Source organism: Strigops habroptila, chromosome 4 (genome assembly GCF_004027225.2).
Source record: "Strigops habroptila isolate Jane chromosome 4, bStrHab1.2.pri, whole genome shotgun sequence".
In the NCBI taxonomy this organism is placed as follows: Eukaryota; Metazoa; Chordata; class Aves; order Psittaciformes; family Psittacidae; genus Strigops; species Strigops habroptila.
The window spans coordinates 28223675-28243900 of NC_046358.1; the positions used below are offsets into that span (position 1 = coordinate 28223675).

Genomic DNA, 20226 nt, shown 5'->3' on the forward strand with positions numbered 1-20226 from the left:
CCCCAAAAAAAAGAACAAAACAAAAATCAAACCAAACAAACCCAAACCAAACCAAACCATGTATGTACAGGGACAAGATTGTTTGAAGGACTTTAACCCAATCTTTTACAGCAATCAGCTCTCTCCAGGGTTCAAAAATGGCTTTAATACCAGAACTTAAAAGAAAAGAGGCAACAGGCAAAGTTCAGTAACTGGGACAGAGTGCAGGGACACAGCTTACAGCAAATGCTCTTTTATTACTGAGTTCATCAAAACATTTCAGTTTTCACTGCAAGATCTGAATCAGAGCAGCAATACAGTCATTCGGCTACTGTAACATTTCCATAGGACTTAGCACGACAGACTTCATGCACAGGACCTAATGCTTAGTGTGTTCAAGACACATGAAAACTGAACCATATTCTTAAGTGCAGGAGTGACAGATTGCGTGTAGTCATCTTTTCATTACGCAGCTTTGAGCACCACACACGAAAACAAGACATTTCTTAGGGAAAGAAAGTGACCTTGCATTATTGTGTATTGATAATTCGTAATTACGGAATGCCACAGTCTAGCAACAGAACTATTACAGTAGGTTTGGCATTATGGGTTTTACAATAAATATTTGATTACGTTTTTTATTAGTATATTTGGTAAGTGTTTAGACATGAGAAGTTTTTGACGTTTTGATAATTTTGTATAGAAATAGTTTTAATTAAGTACCCAAAGCTTTAGAAAATAAATATTTCAATGAATCTAAGATCTGATTAAGACATGTAATAATGAGAGGTATAAGAAAATGCAGTTAAAATATATAAAGTTCAAGTGCAAAAAGAAACACCATTATTTCTAAAGAGTTTAAACCTTTCTCAAAACCATCTCTCTCTTTCTGTAATAAAGCTAAAATACCAGCCTGTAAATAGGCAGCCCCACTATTCAGCTGGTAGGGAAAAGATATATCTATTGCACTAGAAGTACAAAGCTAAGAAGAATGCATAATATTTTGTTTTTTAAACTTATTTACAAAAAGATATTGCACCAATCCATTGTCCTTTTTCAGTTTAATATGTTAAGGAAAGGCCTCCTATTTACAAAGTTAAAAATAGAAGTGCAAAAGCAGACTGCAAGAAACCAGAAAGAATAAAGTTTATTTAAATTGCTAAGTACAGTTCATTACCTGACCACAGCCCACATCCAGTATGATCTAAAATAATTTGTACCATGTACATCTGCAATGTCAGACATCTTTGCATTTCTCCATAGGTGCAAGCCTTATCTTTTACTCTAATCACCAGATCTACAAAAAATGTAAAGGCTAACCACAGTTTAACTTAATAGCTTTATTTCTCCAGGAAAGTGATGTTCCTTTAGGTAAATTGAAAAAGCTATGTAATATTATACACGTATTTGAAAAGTAGTGATAAACCAGGCATGATGGTTTTCATTCTTCCTAAACACCAGGAGGAAAAGTTTGCTGATATTTCAAGGACTGATTATTCCAGAGATGCTTCCAGTCTGAATCATGTTAGCACAGCATATGGCCCTGTCTCAGTCTATCTGCCACTGGGATTGTCATGCATTTCTGGGGTGTAGGTAAGAAGAACAATCATGACCCAGAGATGAAGCAATGCCTGGAAAAAGAAAACAAAGAGAACTTACCAGCACTGTCAATCATCATTCACAGCAGCAGTAAGTATGAGAGCTCTCAATGAAAGCTAATAAAACTTAGTTCTGTAGAAATATTTTGATTGTGTTTTTCCTATTATTCAGATACTCCTAAAAAAAGGAATTCTTATTTGTGCAATGAAATGCTGAGTCAGATTCTGAAGAAGCCATTTGCAGAAAACTAAAAACTTTACACAAACAGCAAAAATAAAGCAGCCGGGTTTCCTACACATTTATGTCCTCTGGCTTCTCTTTTCCTCCATGGCCCAGTAACTGCAGCTGTTCTCTCTGATATCCAGCCCCCAGCCAGCACATTATGTGATCTGCCTCGAGTGACTGGTAAGGCGCTACGCCTGTGCCAACTGGTTGCTACCAGCCTATGTAAAACAGCTGAGTTCTGCTTCCCTTCTGCTTACCACAGGCATCAATTTGAAGCATTTTTATGAAGTCTGTAGGAATGTTAATTTTCATTCAAATTTGACTGAAACTATCCAATTAGAATAGAAGTTGCTGGGGTTACAACAGAGGTAACTGACAGAATACATAAGCCACATCTCCTTAAAAAAAAAAAAAAAAAAAAAAAAAAAAATAATTAAACATTCAAGTTACAATAGTCATAGCCAAGGTTTGAGCTGAACAAGGGTAGCTGCCACAGACTGTTAAATACACAGCTCCTATGAACCATCACTGCATTCCAGTTCAGACTGCAGCTTAAGCAGTAAGTTTTCAGTGTTTTGGTACAAAGCATTTTATTCATATATTGATAAGTCTAAGGGATGAATAGGAAGAAAGAGAGATGTTAGGAATCAAACAGCCCTGTTCCTTCCAGTACTTAAGAGCTGGAAGAAGTAATTGCAAGGGGAAATTGTAGTTTTCTTTATTCATGCATGTCTGCCTGCTTCGTATCCTGAAATAGTGCCAGCCGTCCTCGGAAGCTCTGTTCAGATGAATCCTTATGCCTTCTTCAAGCACCGTGGGCTTTTTTTCAAAGACTCAAAAGCCTCAACTAGTGGAATATTTTCAAGCAGGGTATACTGCACACCTACCTCACCACAGGTCACTCCAACTGACAGACATCTGCCCTCCAGTGGAAAAGGGAAGAATTTCACTTTTATCACTTGCCAGGCTGACAATCCACCTGGTATGGATGAGTAACTTTCTACTATTTAAATTCAGCAAGAAAAACCTTTCTCGCTACTTTTTCAGCTAGAGACCTATTATTATTAGGCACTGAACAAAATCAAAGTGCCAAATATTAAAAAAACTGTAACAGATGTCATTTTCCTAAATGCAGTGCACACAGGTGTGGTGGGTTAACTTTGGCAACAGGTCACTATAATTCTCTATTTTAGTACTAAAAATCTGCTTCTATAGTCTTTTAAATGGTAGTTACGTACACATCATTAAGACTGCTATGCTAAGAATTCCTGGGAAAAACTGAAAACTACCAAGCAACATGACTCCAAAATGCTGTTATATAAGCCCTATTTAGTCTACTTTACAAAAAAAATACATTGAGTTGTTAATTATATAGCCTTCTGAACATGAAACACCTTGCAATTTAAGACACATTATATGAACTGGCTGTGGAAATCTTGTATTAAGCTGCTTTCTTTAAAGAAAGCTTACTCACCATGTAAATGATTACGAAGACTCTTGCTATGGGATACCGCCTTAGAAAGATTCCCAGCCGAATGCTACACAAGACAACACAAAATGCACAAGTTAACACTGAGCAATAAATTCCTGTTTGTCTCATTCAAATCATCAAACTCACAAAGATCAGCTGCTGTTATACACATGGCTTTGTTTCTGACTTGAACTTTTCCTCATGTATTCAAGACCTTAAATGGATTGAGAAAGTTGAGAATTCAGACCAGAAAACATGTTCTCCTATTTTTTTCTGTTACATGCGAAGCTCCGAGTTCTTGAAAAAGAGCTAAGACTCAAGAGTTGTACAGGTATTTTAAAACTCAAATATGCTATATTTTTGTCAAATTTTGTTACTTTAACAGATGTCATTTCAAAAAGGTTTAAGCAAATAAAACCTTAAATTCCTTTGAAAAACCTGATAGATCACTAGCATTCTCAGATGAGAAGGACAAACTTGGTTTCCAAGTTTACTGCTACAATGCTACCAAGTATGCTGCATTAGATATGTGCACTGCTGCCCACTAACATCACTTAAAAAAACCATGTACTGAAGTGATTATAATACTGCCAAATAAAGCTTAGTATTACAATGTCACATATCATGGAAATCCTAATATTTTTCAAAATGAAATTAAAGTACCATGGAAGCACAAAGGACTTTCTATCAAGGTATCTTGCTTTCAAAGGATTATGAAGTATTACCTAATCTGCTTTTCTATTGGTATTTGATTCAAGTTTTGGAGCAGACCTTTGTTGTGAACACTGACAATTAACCTAACTGCTCAGAAAAAGGATTAAGCCAAGACTTTAGCTGGATCCAGAATGATTTTAGTTTACTAATTCCTCGAATAGATTATCTTTCAAGGTAACCAGCTGCACAGGACCAGAACCCAGAAACTTGTCTTTATCAGGATGCCTAAATGGGAGTAAAAGAATATCTATGATACTCCCCGACTTATACAGTCTTACAGTATTTATCACAGACACAGTCAAACCCTCAAAGCGAGAAAGGTAGAAGATGGCAATGAAAAAGGTTAGGGGTTTTTGTACACAGTTTAGTGATTCTCTTGTATCAAAACCTACAAGAGTGTTGCCTAAATAATTGACTATAATTTGCAAAAGCCCAAGGATATTAATATCATAGGAAAGCATAAGTGAACTGGGTCAATATTAAATAATTTATACAGTACTTTAGCTTCATTATTTTTCACTTTTACCTTCATGAAAGCAATTCAAAACAGAAGTTGGGCCACTTGAAAACTGCAAAAGGATTCAGCAATTACAAAATGTATTCCCTCTGGACACTCTTACCTAAACTGATCTATAGTACTGGCAGCTTTGCGAACTCTCCCATACATTCCTGCCATGTTAGCATCCATGTCACTGAACAGGACAGGAACATTACGCATACGAGCACCTATTTGAAGGGAATAAAAAAACCCCAAAATCTCATTAGTCTAAAACCAGCTGAGTTGTTTAAGTAAAACAAATCATTAGTGTATAACAAAGATATATAAAAGTAACAAATAGTGATTGATCTGATTTATTAGTGCCATTTTGCTGGGGGCAGAGAAGTATGTTTTGAGGGCAGAATTCTTGATAAACTTACAATCAAGTCAAATGTTTCTTCAATTTAGTATATTTTTAAGATTTATTGTAGCTCACTAGATGGACATCTTGATATTCAATTCTAGCATGTAGTAATAATTCTATTATCAGCTATATAAAATTATGAGTTTGGTACTGTCACAGTTTCTCCTTTTGCTTTTATTTCTCATGCAGTAGGAGTTTGATAGCAGTTCCGATACTAACTTGTATATTCCAAAAATGTCTATTTATTTACATTTTTACTATGTATCAACTTTGTTAATAAAAAAAAAAAAAAGATTCTCAGATAACGGTGCCTGTGTGCAACTAAATTTAAGCTTACCAAACTTACTTAAAAACAAGCCAAAAGGAAATATATTTCCAATCTGCTAGTTATCCTCCCCTTTTTAAAAGCCTTTCATAAGCAGGGAAACAAAAGTCTGGATTGTCATGTCACACCTCCTAGTAATTGTCCATTGCTTTAAAAGTTACTTAGCATATATGTAAAATTACAAACTTTGACTTTGGAAAGTAACATCTTAAAACCATGAATCAACTGCTGAGGTTCTCCTAGAGATAGGGGGTGACTGCCACACAGTACAGACAAACCAACCTCAGCAGAACCACTGTATTTTAAGATGCTTTTCAATAAAAACAGCAATCAGAGGGGAAATCGATTTCAACCAGAATTCTAATTAACTGTCAAAAGCAAGTATCCCATTCTTGCTCACTTCCCAAACCCTTGTTACAAGAGAAGACTTATATCCTACTTCTGACATTCAGTTTAAACCCCAAAAGACAGATTTATTTAAACCTGTGTTAGGATTTGTAAATGTTTGTTCCAACCGTGTCATAGTATTAAGAACTAAAGATAAAATTGACTGCATTAAGTTTACTTAAAGACATCAACACACAAAAAGCAGCTTCTGCTTAACTATTTTTATGCTACTGACTGCTGTTAACAAGGTCTGCGGCATAAACCACATATTTTCAGGTTTTTTTTTTTTTCTCTTTATGAACTTCGACTTTCAGGGAAAGGCACTAGGAAATATAAAATCCTGAACTGCAGAAAGGACAGAATTTTAAGTATTCCCTTTCCTTATTTACCTTCAGCACCATCAATGCCTGACATATTAATAGAAGGTCCATTAGTACTAGTGCCTTGGATAGCCTTCAGCTGTTGCTCAAGTCGTTCCAGTTGATAGACAAGTGAGTTTTTCTCTGTGCTCAGGCTCTCTAACATGGTCTGCTTCTGAATTAGTGTTTCTGTCAGCTGATGAAGCCGATTTTCTAATTCGGTCTGACTACTACTACTTAGAGCCTTGTTTGTCAGCTAAAAAAACAAAGCAAAGGGAAAAAAAAAAATCAGAGTAAGTTCAATTCTGACCAACTGACATATTACAAAACTCTAAAAATCTAAGCCCTTTGAGAATCAAGTTACCCCACTGCAGAATTTTTGTGGGATACCACCATCAAAATGATCACCAATGAGCACAATAAACTTAATTTTGACAGTTACTAGAACAATATTTTACATGACACAAGAAACTCTGTAAAAATGCATTCCTATATTTTCCACCTCTGATCATATGAACATTTCTGTATAATCATAAGTTTGACCACAAAAATCAGTGCTATGCCTCAGAGTTGAATTTAAATAGTAGGAATGACAATAGCAAGATAATCCAGTCTGGCTATCATACTTGCAACTTCACAGAACAAGTGAGTACATGAAATGTTTTCAAGCGAGGAAGGAAACACTCAGTACAAATGGGGAGAATCTGATGCCATTCTACAGGAAACCTTGAATGAAAATGGTGAAAATGCAGGTTACATTGCAGAAGAATCAAGGAACACTGAGGCAGAAAACATGACTGTACTAGCAAACAGAAACTGCAAGGACAGCAAATGGAGACACGGATCACATAACTTGTTTGTAGAAAATACTTAAATCAAATGGGAATCTCCAGATTAGCCATATGTGCAATAGCTCATCTATTCACTACAGTCTTGGACTTCAGCCACTTGTAGCATCATATACCACAAAGACGTAGCTTCAACAATGAAAAACCAGAATCATCAGGAAGCAGAGGCAGTGAGATACCAAAATCACAAGTTAGATGCATGCACCAGGGCAGGTGCAGATAGTCCTGAAGCCAGCAGTACCAGAAGAATCATCTGCCAACGGGCTCAAGAAATTTGTATCACAATTTCCAAATCCTCTGACACTGTAATTACACAGCTGACCATACATGACTATCACTTTCCCTACATATAGACTACTTTCCTTATGCTACAATAATTTACACAAAATGAGACCTATGCCTTCATGCTGCCCAAGAAGACTGTGGGGGCTGACAAGTATGAGAAAGTTCCAAAAGGGATTAGACTGACTGAAGGAAAATAGGTCCATAAACATACTGGTGGGATTTAGTAGGGACTTAAATACCAACATCCCTAATTCAGCTGCTGATACTGAGAGAGTACAAGGGAGTGAAGAAAGCAGCCAGGTTCACATGCCAGCCCCACTGTCACTGTGCAAGATAGAACAGTGGGCCAGATGGATCACTGAGTCTGTAGGATGTTTCTTATGTTCTTATGTCCAGTTGAAAGGATCTTAGCAGAAGTCATGATGACCTAATCAAATGACAACAACTTTTTTTTTAGTTTTCGAGAAGAAGAATGTTGGTCCAGCACCACCCCATCAGATCTAGTTGAGACAGGATGATATTTTTCCCCCTCCCCAAAGACAAAAGCACATGTGATTATAAATTAGGCTTCATGTTTCCCTTCTTGTACTCTCTCCACTCAAAACCTTACTCTCTATTGAAAACAAGTACCCTAACTCATTTGTAAAGCCTTTATGTTTCTTTTGTACACCTAAAATAAATCATAGTTCTCATCTATTTTCATAACTGAAGGTGATAAAGTTATTTTCTATACACACACAGTACCTGATTTCTGAGCTTCTGAATTTCTTCCTCTCTGTCTTTTATTCTGCTTTGCAAAGTGTTCTTTGTTCGATACAATTCTTCTTCAGTATAACGGAGTTCCTATAAAATTTATCACAATTACAAATAAGATACATACATGTGTTTTGAGAGACATTCTCTCAGCTAGAGTTTCACAGTAGAACATAAGGAGGCAATATGCTGCATTCAAATATAAACTGAAATTTAATCTTAGGTAAGTGTATGGATAGGATGGGGAAAAGAAAATTAAAAAAAAAAGAAAGAGATGCGTATGAAAACACAGCCTACAAGACTTATTATTAAACTCTTTTGTGGAGACTGACCTAATGTAAATATTAATCCAGACTAGTCTAAGAGCCACACAATTTCATCAGGACCATGATTTATCTTCCTCATACTGTTTATTATATTGCTATCTTGAAACTGTGTCAACAACAAAACTTAAACAATTAGGAAATGCTTTGGGAGGGGAAGGAAACTGTTCCTAAAGTAAGCCCATCAATCCAAGATATCGGTTTTTAGAAGTGTTTTTAGAAGTGGCACATCTATCTATAATTCTGTATGACACAGATATTCCCTTAAATATTTACCTTTAAAATATTTAAAGGTATTTATCCTTAAAGTTTAGGGTAAATCAACACAACCAACATGAAAGGGGCAGGAATATTAGTAAGAGACAAATTACTGAACAGTAAATCTAACTCAGCTGTCAGTTGCTACAGAAAACAGATAAACCTGTTCTCCCTTCAAACCATCAGGTGCACAAAAAAATAACACCTCTGCCTGTTTTCCATCTTCAGTCTCAAACCCTATGGCAATAGTTAAAGAAATTCCCAGATAGAACAAACCCTAATGGTATCAAGTATCAGTGTACACAATGACTTTAAAAGCACATGTAAATGTGCGTCAGCAAAAGGAATACTTCTGTTTCTGTAATAATTGATAACCTTTTTTTTTTTTTTTAAATTCACCTCACTTTTTCTATATTAGTATTGAATTAAAATCTACCCATCAGAAGGGCAGGAGTAACAAAATACAATCTACCATCTGCTTTGGTATAATAAACATCAGCTATCCATCAAGAGCAGACCTCAACTCCTGCCTTTTAATTAGTTCAAGCTGCTATCATCTCATTAAAACGTAATTTCTGGAAGGACAGATAATCCTGTAAGATAAATTGTTCCTAGCAGGTACACTGTACTCTCCTGCTCTCCTCATTATTAATTCTCTTTACATGAGCTTTTTCTTACAGAGAAATGTTTTAATATGATGAAAAGCATTTGTCTGATTCCTACTGAGTAAGTTTGTTCACATGAAATACAGGTCTTCCCCCCCCAACCCCCCTTTTTAACACAAAACTGCTTAAATTAAGGGAGAGTTTGCTTAAAAAGATAACACCATCTGACAAAATTCACCAATAAAACCTTATCAGAAATTTGTCTTTTAGAGCAGTTTTGAAGTAACAACATTTAGATGCATAACTAATAAGTGGATTAAAAAAAAAAATAAAATCTATGAATTGGTACTACAACAACATTGTTTTACAAGCTACATCTTATGTAGTAATTAAGCACAGGAAGTTCCACAGAAACCAATTTTAGTATTTGAGCTTCTTGATATAAATAAGTTACCAATGTTTCTATATCCCTGCTGTTTGATTGTTCCCCTGCTGAATAAAATTTAAGATCATGATCAATTTTGTGCACTCCCTAGTGTTTATTCTTTAACACATCAGTGAGATCTCCGTTTTTCAGAAGCATCCAGAAGACCCTGTCCATTGCTTAGTATGGGTTGTGCTTGTTTGGTTGTTAAGCTTTTAGGGATTTCTTTGGAATACTAGACAAAAAAAATAGCTCAAATACCATATAAACCACTCTCTTATTAAGCCAAATGCTTTACTGATGACACCGCAAGGTCTAGAATAATATCAATCAGCTTTCAAGAATTCCTTACCTGTTTTTGCCGTTCAAGTTCAGCTTCTGCCTCTTGCTTGGCCATTTTATGTGCTGTTATTTGCTCTTGTAGGTCTTGAAGCTGTTCTCTCACTGACTCAGCTTCACTTACCTGCTGAGCCTCCATATCCTGAAATGAACAGGAATGTTACCACTTCACTAATGTTCAAACAATATGGCAATCTGCCATAGGGAACAGCAAAAAAAGTTGTACCTACAATATTGTTTCAAAGGAAAATGAACATGAGAGTGTACTGAATAAATTATGTTTGGTCAGTTTATGTACAATATCTTTACTAATATAGTAACAAAATAAACACATTTTGTGAACAGGAAAAGCCTCCACTTTTTCCATTCTACTGTCTAGAAAGTAAAACAGTGTAAAGCAGGCTTGCGTGCAACTGCTGGGTTGAGCCAATTATGACTGCAGACGACTTGGATTACAGTTGCTTCAAGGATTAGTAGCCCTTGCAGAAAAGGATATAGGTGATCTCTACAGAAATCACCATGCTTTTTAGAAAGAAATGCTTCCCTCAAAAGGGGCAAACAGTAGCAAGGGAAGTGGTATCTCTAGTATTCCTCCCACCATGAGCTGAAGTGGCAAGAGAGAACATGGAAAGAAATTGGCTATCACTAAGCATTTGTCTTACCTTAAGCAAAAGTTGGCTTCTTTCAATACTATGTCAAATAAACAGTAGAAGCAACAGCCCTAAAGCATATGAAAAAGCCAGCTCTTTATGCATGATTAACTACAAATACATGTGTACATAACCATAGCTACCTGCAGCTCTGTTCTCATCTGTTGTATTTGTCCCATTAGTTTTTGTATTTCTTCTCTTTGAGTGTCTCGCTCATGTCTCAGTTCTTCTAGTTCCATTGTACTTGCAGTATTGCTGTCCAGGCCTTCAATACCAGAGCCTTCTTTTAAGCTGTTTATCAACTTTTCTTTAGACTGAAATAATAAATCAATGTATTATTTATAGCAGTATTTAACAAGTGCTCAACTAGAACATGTCAAAATTACTTTGCTCTGAAATTCAAATGTAGAAATACAGTAAAAGAGCTTTTTTTAACCTGTTCTTTTAGCCAAGATAATAATGATCCTACACAGTTGAAAATGAAAATACTTCCCTACTGATAATTTTTCTGACTTCCTGTATACCATAAGACTGGGTTTACTGAAAGCCTATGCTATGTGAGGATGAGTACAGCTTTTCTCCTTAGAAGTGCCTGGAATGGATAACCATTTTAGCTTTCCACCTACCATAAGAGAGAAGACGGACACTAATGGACACTAACGGACACTAAAGACAAAACTGAGCCCCTTTCTGCCCATCCATTCTCCTGCCAACAAAGCCAAATAAGAACAAAATACAGTAATAACTCTTCTAGGAAAGAGGATGAACCATTTTATTCAGAGTAAACCTAACGTTAGCTTGACATTGATTTCTGGTCTCATGCTTTTCATATTTACCAAGATGATTTAAAACCTGCCCTTGCATATCAGACTAAATTAATTATTCTAAACAGAGAGCTTTATTTTCAACATTTTGCCAACTTTCCTAAACAAGACTCAAACTGACCAGGTTTGGACTTGGTATCTTTGACAACTTAAGTCAGAACTCTGCACAAAATACATGATTTTGCCATTGTTTATAAAATGTTTATCACATGCAACCTTTCAGAATATAAAAAAAGATTTTCTTTGGTTTACACGTAACTATCCATTATATGCTATGCTTCATCCTCAATCAGAACAGAGCAATATTCTTGACTCAAGAATACTGAGTGTGGAACAGATTGTAAGTTACATCTATCTGTCTGCCTAAGACTGGACTCTTGGATGCTGAACACAGTGACAGACGTAGCACAGCAAGAGCAATGGTTCACTTGGACTTTTCTTTTAACTTCAGTACCTGAACTTCCAGTTCAGTTACTTACCTCCATCTGTAAACTGAAATTTACAAAATGCAGACTGGTAGCTGTTCTTTATAGGCACCATTACAGATACACCCCAAAATGTATTAGAGGTCACAATAAAAAAAACCAAAACACATCTTATTTGAAGCATAACACCTCAAAAAAGTTGTGTACATATCAAACAGGTTTTCTTTGCAGACATGCTTACTTGAAGTATGCGAGTAGCTTTCTGTTTATAGTCTGTCATTTCCTGTTTCGCAGACTCTAGGTGGTTTTTAGTTACTCTGACTTGCTGCTGAAGCTCATCGGCTCGCCTCTTTTCATCTAAATACTTCCTTTCTGCTACTGTGATCCCTTCTGCCAAGTTCTGACGTTCTGCTTCCATTTTACTTAGACGAGCCGCAAACTCATTCTATTAGCAATAAAGAAACAATACTTTGTGTTTAAACACAGTCTCAACTTTAACCTAGGAAGGAAAAAAGAAAGATTAAAAGCAACTACAGATGATAACACCTCATATCTACCACCTCCAACTTAAAGATGCATTAGTGCTATATGGAAGGAAATCCTGTTTGCTTAAGCAAGTTCTAAATAATATCAGTAAAAATATTCATTTCTTTCCCTCACCAGATACAGTGAGGGAATAACAGTCATCTTTGGTAAACACAAAGCAAGCCTTCCCCTCAAAAAATATTACCAAATCTGCCGTATTTTGATTTACTTTAAAAAAAAAAACAGAACAAGAAGACACTGATAAAGATTTTCAAGGATGCTATTATACCTAACAAAGGCCAAGCTAAGTGTGGAAAGCAGTCTCTAGCAATGATGTACGCACATCTTTGCCATAGAAGTTACTGTCCAACTTAATATGCTCAAGGTTACATAATAAAATTGTCTTACATTTTGTTGTGTAACAACATAGCATGGAAAATTAAACTGATTACTTAGTTTTAAAACATGTTTTAACATTAAAGTTAGCATCAAAAAAAACCCAGTAAAAATTATCAGCATTAACCCTCAGAAACTTGTAATCACAAAGCTTTCAAAAAAACCCAGGTAAGAAGTAAACTAGCATCACAAGGATACTTAGTTCAGCAGGCAGCACATCCTTCCAAGCTCTTAGTACCCTGAACAGGAACTGAAGTCAAGGGGAAGAATAAGCAGTTAGAGCCTCACAGATGTGATCTCAAAAGCAGAGTCTGAAACTCTCCCTTACTCTTGATGCCTAACCTGCATTTGTTTGTAACTTTCTTGCTCTCGCTTGAGTGCGGAGTCTGCATCACGAAGCCTCTCTTGAAGAGTTTGAAGAGCTTGATTTTGCAAACTGCTCCCTTCACTGTGGTCTTGTATTATCCTGGAAAAACAACACACATATTAAGGGGGAGGGGGGTGGATAAAAAAATCTATTGTAAATTTCAGGTAGAAATACCATTACCTGATTCTCAGACCAGCTTTGAAAATTTACACAATAAATTATTGAATATGGCTGACTACACGTGTGCAGCCTGGAGTTAATGACTCGCATCTGCTCCCTGACCTATGTTCTAGAGTATCCAATTGCCAATTCATATCCCAGCACTGAGGTAACTCAGAAAAGTATTCATATTTGTGGATAAGCAAACGTATTTTTCAAAACAAAAACATTTTCTAGAGATCTTCAACTTCAGGCCTCTGACACAGACATAAATACTTATACAAAATGGCCTTCAACAATCAGGTGACAATTGCCCCTAACACTCATTTGCCCTGTTCTCGCTGCCAGCTATGATACAGCAGGTTCAGAGTAAACTTAATCCTCGTATTTCAAATCTAGATTTAATCCCTTTTCCCATTAGTTTATTAATTTCTATTCTTACAGAGACTAAATTATCTACCTTGAATTTTCAAACTTATTACTATTTGCAGAATTATGAAGTACAAAATTATGAAGTACCGTGATTTTTCACTCTGCAATGCTTCCAAAGCCTCTGTTCGAGCACTTAACAACTGATCAGCTTCTTGCAACCGTACTTTCAGCACAGCTAGCTGTGAATCCTTAGCACCAACAGCTTCTGTCAGATCATCAACTCGAGCTTGAAGTTCTCTAACCATCCTGTCACTCTTTGAATGGTCAACATTCCACTTCTCAACCCTTTCCCGGGATTTGTTCAGTTCTACAAAATAAGAAGTTTCTCTGAAGTTTATAAAAGCACTTATTGCAAGGTCAGGATGCACACATGACACTTTTTAAAGGAAGAAATTAAATACAACCTAACTGAAGAAACACTGAAACTTTATGAGCTACAAAGAAATAACAAATGCCAGACTGTCAGAGCACAACCCCTAAAATTCTACAGGTGATCTCAAACCAGGCATTTCATTCTCTGTCACAATGCAGATGACAAATTTTACCTGTCCCACCCCTTGCAATGGCCTACTATCAAATACCCCTGTGCAAGCAAGCCTTTGGAAGCTTCTGCATAAAACGTCTCATTCAACTCAATGGGACAATAAACTCAACCTAAAACCAGTAGAAAAAAACACACCAGTGTTGAAATAATGCTTAAATACTTAGAGAGGCTTCCAGTTTTAACTAAACATCATATACTAAACTTCAGTAGAAATTGAAGTTCTCTGGCTCATACAGTTAATTTGAAAAAACGTGGTCTCTCAGCTGTATGCCTAACAGCAGGAGCTTGCTCACGGTTTTACCATTAAGTGTTTCATTTATATCCACATCTTTCATATTTGTCATTTCATCTGGCTTTGGAAAAGCTGGTGAAGTCATACAGAATTAATAAATTTTATTTTTTTTACTATCAGTTTCTAGGCACCAGAGATTATGGCCTACCACCAGAAAGTAGTCAGATTCTGAAGTATTTAAAGGAATTTACTCATTTAAAACTATTAGTATTTTGCAATAGTTGTTAAAATGCAGGAAAAATATTTTAAGACTGGCAACATTTGGTAACACCGTTTAAAGATTTAAGTTTTAGAACTAAATTGATCACATCATTTTAACCGATATTTGTGTTATCTTTGTAGTTCAACAAGCTTTTTAGTTCCTCCCAGATCATTACTCTGAAACCAAGTATCATTTTGCTTGGTCACACATGCAAATTTAACTAGAAAGATTTTATTATGAATACAAAACACTAACAGAGAAATAGCATTGTTTTTTAGTTCACTAGCATTTTAGTAACAAGTTACAGCTGAGTTTCCAAGCCAGAGTACCTTCTTGTGTTTCTTTAGACCTCTGAATTAACAAAGCCATTTCTTGATTTAAAGACTGAACTTCATTCCGCAGCAGCTGATTCTCCAGGCGAAGATTGGATAGCTCATGCGATTTCAAATCATCATTAGCTGAAAGGCTAGGATTAGTTACTGCACTTAGCGATGAATCCTTCACGCCATCCCCTTGTGCTCCCAGTCCAGAATCTGAACTGTCTGGGGTTTCTGGACAGAGAGATGCAAATTAGAACCAATATATGTATTCGTAAGTTGTCTTGATACAAATAGCAATTCCATGTTCTGATTTAGTAGTTAAATGCATAATAATAGCTTATATCAAAATGGAATATGGAGCTCCTTCTACCAGGGGACTTGCGCAAAATAGCACTACTACAGAGTATACATGTACCATGAAGCATTTTTGTCAATCCTGCAAGACAAGACATGGAAGTTACAAAAATTTCTTTGTTGTTATTACCATAACGTCAAATTCGGGATTTCAAAACATTAACACTTCTTTATGACTACGCTGCCCAGAGCTGTCTTCAGAAGCTGACAGAGTAACAGAAAAGTTAATATACAGCAAACAATTAGGGGAATATTTAGTACAAGTTCATTCTGGTCTTCTCTTAAGATTTTGAGGATTTACGTTCTATTTTAAAAAATCTGTTCAGATGACTATACCTAGCCATTTTGATAGCAAAACTAAATGTGTTATCTTTACATAAAAATGCATTTCAAGAATAATTTTAGTCAAATCATCATCTTACTCATAATTCTGTTTTAATAAATCTCAAAACATTCTTTCAAAAACACTTTTACTAAGAGAAATAAAGTTGCAGTGATTTGAAGCAGAAGCATGAACTCTCCTTTCTCTAGTGAAAAATATGAAGTAGATATAGTCTGTCAGACTCTTAAAAGCTTTCTGCCAATACAAACTGCAATTTGGAAGCCAAAATACAGTTTTTTCGCCCCCCCCCCCCTTCTTCTTTAAATCTTAGAACCTCACTAAGAAGAGTAAGGGGACTCCTGGTACTATTCTGAGCAACAGCCTTTCCCCATCGTGCACAAACACCACACAGCATCGTGGAGTAATGCTGTGAAATCAGCACATCCACTGTAAGAGTCTTGATTCCAGCATGCAGACAGTTGGAAGCTTTGGAGCAGTGTTAAGATAAAAAACTTAGCGCAATAAGCAAACAAGCAGGCAATCCAAAAATATATACTTGTGAACTTAGTATGTCCCAGTTGAGCAACAGTTGAAAATCCAGGGGGACAGACTGCAACTAATTCCAAGCAAGACTGCAGTTTAGCTGTCACAACATTATTTACTTCACCTTGTGATCACCAACCAACCTGCTCCACTTTCCTTGTTACCACTGCAACAGCCCCTATCACCCTGAGCCCAGTCAGCTGGGACTATTAATTTTCAGCAACACATGGACAGCACCGGTAACAGTATTTCTTCCACATTTTCTCAAACCCCTTTCCTATTTAAAGGATTCTAAGAAGTGTCATTTCCTTCCTCTTGATTCATTTGCACAATTTCCAAATTATCAGACAATTCATTCTCATTCCTTTGTCTGAAAAAGTCAATAGATTAATGGAGCTAATGAACCAAGAAACTAGCCATTTATAGCACATATTAGATTATACCAATGGCAATGTACAAACTGCAATGTTAATTGGTTTTGTCTACAGCTAATGTATCATAAGCTACTTCGACAGATGCTATGCAAAACATTTAAACGACACAGATATATGTGTACAATCGACTTTGAAACCAGCGCGCTCAAGCCCTGCGTTGTAACCGTGTGCTTCCTCGTTTGGCAGCTCCACAAGGTAAACTCCACTCAAAAATCCTCAGAAGAAAATTCAACAAGCAACACTGAGCAAAACAAATACGTTTTGCTCAGTATACGTATGGTCAATCAGCAAGGCCATAGAGCCGGGCCTTACATCTCTGAATTATTACTAGTAGTAGCAAACCTTACTGAAAAGTTACAGACCCAGAAATACAAAAATTTTCACATCTTTGGAAATTACCCCTTTTTATGCCTAAAATTTTTCAGCACACTTAATGTATTAAGTAAAAAACCAGGTATTTACAATGCTTTACACACTCAAATTACTATAATAAAATAATACTAATAATAATAATAAGAATAAATAATAAAGTATTCTAACTACATTATTAAGAAGTAGTATAACCATTTGCTTCAATTGTACAAAATAAGTAACAGTAAAGTAGCACAGCAACAGCGAGGACCAAGTATAGATTGACAGTCTGATCAAGAACACAATTCTCCTTTGCAGCTTGAGAATAGCCCCAGCTTTTGACCACTTGACCTGGTGGCTCTTTCAGGTGTCTGGGTTTAGCTTGCCCTACTGAACTACCTCTGGCAAACCCAAAGGCTTTACCTACCTAGCTCTCTCATGCCTGTAGCTCTAAGAACAGCCTATCCACATAAAATTTCCCACTCCGCAGGACAAGCAAGTTTGACACCTTATCCCTCTTCCATGGTGGAAGAGAGAAAACCTCACACCACCTCACATAGTGCACTGGGCAACAGCCAACATGATCTACCAGCTGGTGAAAGTCACCCACTCTCCTACACGGCAACAACAGGTAAGGGACCCTGAGCGATCAAACAAATGCAGCAGCGCCTGTGCTTCTAAGTGGGCATGTATGGGGGCTGATGCAAGGTTAGGTCATAGCTCAGGGAGGTCAAGGTAAGCAGGAGCAACGAGACAGATCAAGAACACCAAAGATTTGGGTATTAATTACACTTGTCAAATCAGCACGGTAGCTAAGATCATCCCAGTGATGAAAAGATGTTAAAGACCCTACCGCGGTCCACACATTTGACATACTACTGCCAATAAATGTTTCATGAAGTGACAGTAAATCCATTACCTAGCCTTACCCTAGACATACTTGGGTTCTAAATATCTCTAGGTTCAATATTATTTAACTACCATTGCCTTGGCTCCTGACGGAATTATCTTCCACAGTTTTTGCACTCTGTGTACTGGCAGACACAGAACTAACGACTGAAGTCCGAGAGTGATTTTGAAGAACAGGTGCCTTGCTCTTCTCTTTTTTAGAATCCATCCTTCCATTAGGCTCTTTCTCTGAACTGTTAAGAAAATCAAATAGCAACTCATCATCAGGTTCTGACTTTTTTCTTCTCACAAAATGTGAGGCAGCTCTGGGTGTGGAAACACTTTCCACTGGAGAAGCAACTTCCAAAGACGTCCTACGTGCTGGTTTAACATTTGCTGTTCCTCCTAGGATTGTGGCCTTTTGATGTTTAATATTATCAGCTGCTGAGGAGATGAAGGATGCTTTGGATGATGTCTGATATTTCAGTTCTCCGGTATGCTGGTGCAATTCAGAGTATTCATTGGCAGTGTCCAAATTCTTATTATCATAAACTGCACTGTTTGCTGTGTCTTTTTTGCTCAGAGCCGATGCAGCTCCTTGATCGACTCTGTTGAGTAGATCCTCTGCCCTTCCAGCAAGATCAGCAAGCCAAGACATGATGGATGTCTGTTGATAAACTCTCTAAAATTAAAATGTCAGGACCATATGCTGCAAAAAACATAGAATGATTACAAATCAGACCGGTTATTGGTAAAGCAAGATACGTGGGTTACCTAAGCAACTGTTGTGTTAATCTACTAGTGCTGTAATTATCTTAATACTTTTCTCCTACTCCCTCAGTATTCACTGTTTTGGTAATCTGATGGAAATAAACCAAACCAGTTCCTGAGGAAAACAGACAAAACCAAGACTCTGCTATCAGGCCACCATACCTGTTTCTGCCATCAGCACCTGCCACAGAGCACCCACCTACGAGCCAATCTGCAACAACAACAAACTCTACTGACAAAACCAAAGTTGGCTGGAGGAGGAAAAGAGGCCAGATGCTTATTACAGGTACAGATATCGACAAAGCCTTCAGCGTTTGGCCTGCAGATCATAATCTGGGGCAGTCGGAGGAACTCCTCCCCAGTAAACTTCGCAGCTTGTTATCCCTTCTGTGACACCAACACGGGGACAGCTGCTGCCTTCACTTGCACCAGGGGCCTACGGACAACACAGAGAGCGTGTGCCTCCACCCCAGCTCCCGGGAAGGGCTCCTTCACCCCGGAGCAGGCTTGCGGAGGGTCCCTTGGCCGAGCGTGAAGGGGGAAGCGCCGAATCATGCGAGCCCGAGCGGGAGGGCGATGTCCAGCGTGGCCGCTGCCCCGCTCCCCACCCCCCCTTAACACAGCTCCCCGGCCCGCCCCCCACCCGACGGCCCTCAGGAGCGGCGGAGGCCTCAGCACAGCCCGGCCTCACCTCCTCCCCGAGGGGAGCCGTAAGGGGGCACCGGGCAGCGACGGTCACTGCAGGGCCCTGGGCCGGTCCCGGTGGCGCACCCCCATCTTCCGGTAGACGTGGCCGCCTTCCGGGACGCGATGCGCAAGCGCAGAAGGCGCCGGGAGGGGCGAGGGGCAGCTCAGAGCCTCAAGCCCCGCCCCTCCCACCGGCGGGGGGCGTGGCCGTGCGGTGGGAGGGGTGGGGTGCGGTGGGTGGGAGCGGCCGTGCGGCCACGCCCCCCGCCGGTGGGAGGGGCGGGGCTGAGGAGGCGGGAGCAGCAGCGGGCGCGCTGCTCCCCCCCCCCCGCCCCTCACGGTAACGGCCCCTCTGAGGGAAGCGGCCGCCGGTGCAGTTGTGCCTTGTGATGGCAGGAGGAGCTCCAGCCCCGCGGAGAGAGGGGTTTAAAACAGCCTTTCCTGACGGGGTGTTCAAACATGGTGGTTTATATCAGGTGGACCTGATAGAGGTTGTCTCGCCGCCCCCGAGCAGAAAGGGCGGGGAACCCCACCGGGGTGCCCCTCTCCTGCGTCAGGGAAGTCCTTCTCCTTGTCTCTGCACCGCAGGTTGGGGTGTCAGACCATCCTACAGGCAAAAAAAACATCTTGACATTGATGCATTGATGTTGCCAATAAATAATAGGAATTTCGACCAGAAGAAAGTACACGGGGCATTCATGTTCTCTTCTGCACAGCTTGTGGAAGGTGTGAAGGGGATGACCTGATCCTCAAGGGCAAATGTAAGATACCATGGGACCCCCCTCCAGGAATACCCCAACCCCTGTTCCCACACAACAAACACAAGTAACAAAAGCAGTCCTTTTAACCACCTGGATCCACAAAACTTCTGTCAGAATCTTTAATATCGAGGCTCGCCTTTGTCCTGTTGCAACAATCCTTTCCATACACTTGTCCTGTATGGT

General features: G+C 38.4%; 1 protein-coding gene across 2 annotated transcripts; it reads right to left on the reverse strand.

Annotated features, from left to right (window-relative positions):
- Positions 1-216: 216 nt before the first annotated feature.
- Positions 217-19402, reverse strand: GOLGA5 (golgin A5). 2 transcript variants are annotated; one of them, XM_030483211.1, is made up of 13 exons: positions 19287-19402; positions 17918-18533; positions 14942-15163; positions 13662-13881; positions 12959-13082; positions 11937-12140; positions 10590-10760; positions 9810-9938; positions 7839-7937; positions 5992-6217; positions 4609-4714; positions 3278-3341; positions 217-1610 (listed from the first exon to the last, which is right to left on the reverse strand). In XM_030483211.1, exons 2-13 carry the CDS (start codon positions 18480-18482, stop codon positions 1533-1535), a joined length of 2208 nt encoding a protein of 735 aa, XP_030339071.1. In that variant the 5' UTR covers positions 18483-18533; positions 19287-19402; the 3' UTR covers positions 217-1532. The 2 variants fall into 2 exon arrangements, with proteins under 2 accessions (XP_030339071.1, XP_030339072.1); XM_030483212.1 differs by lacking the exon at positions 19287-19402 and adding an exon at positions 19239-19260.
- Positions 19403-20226: the final 824 nt, after the last annotated feature.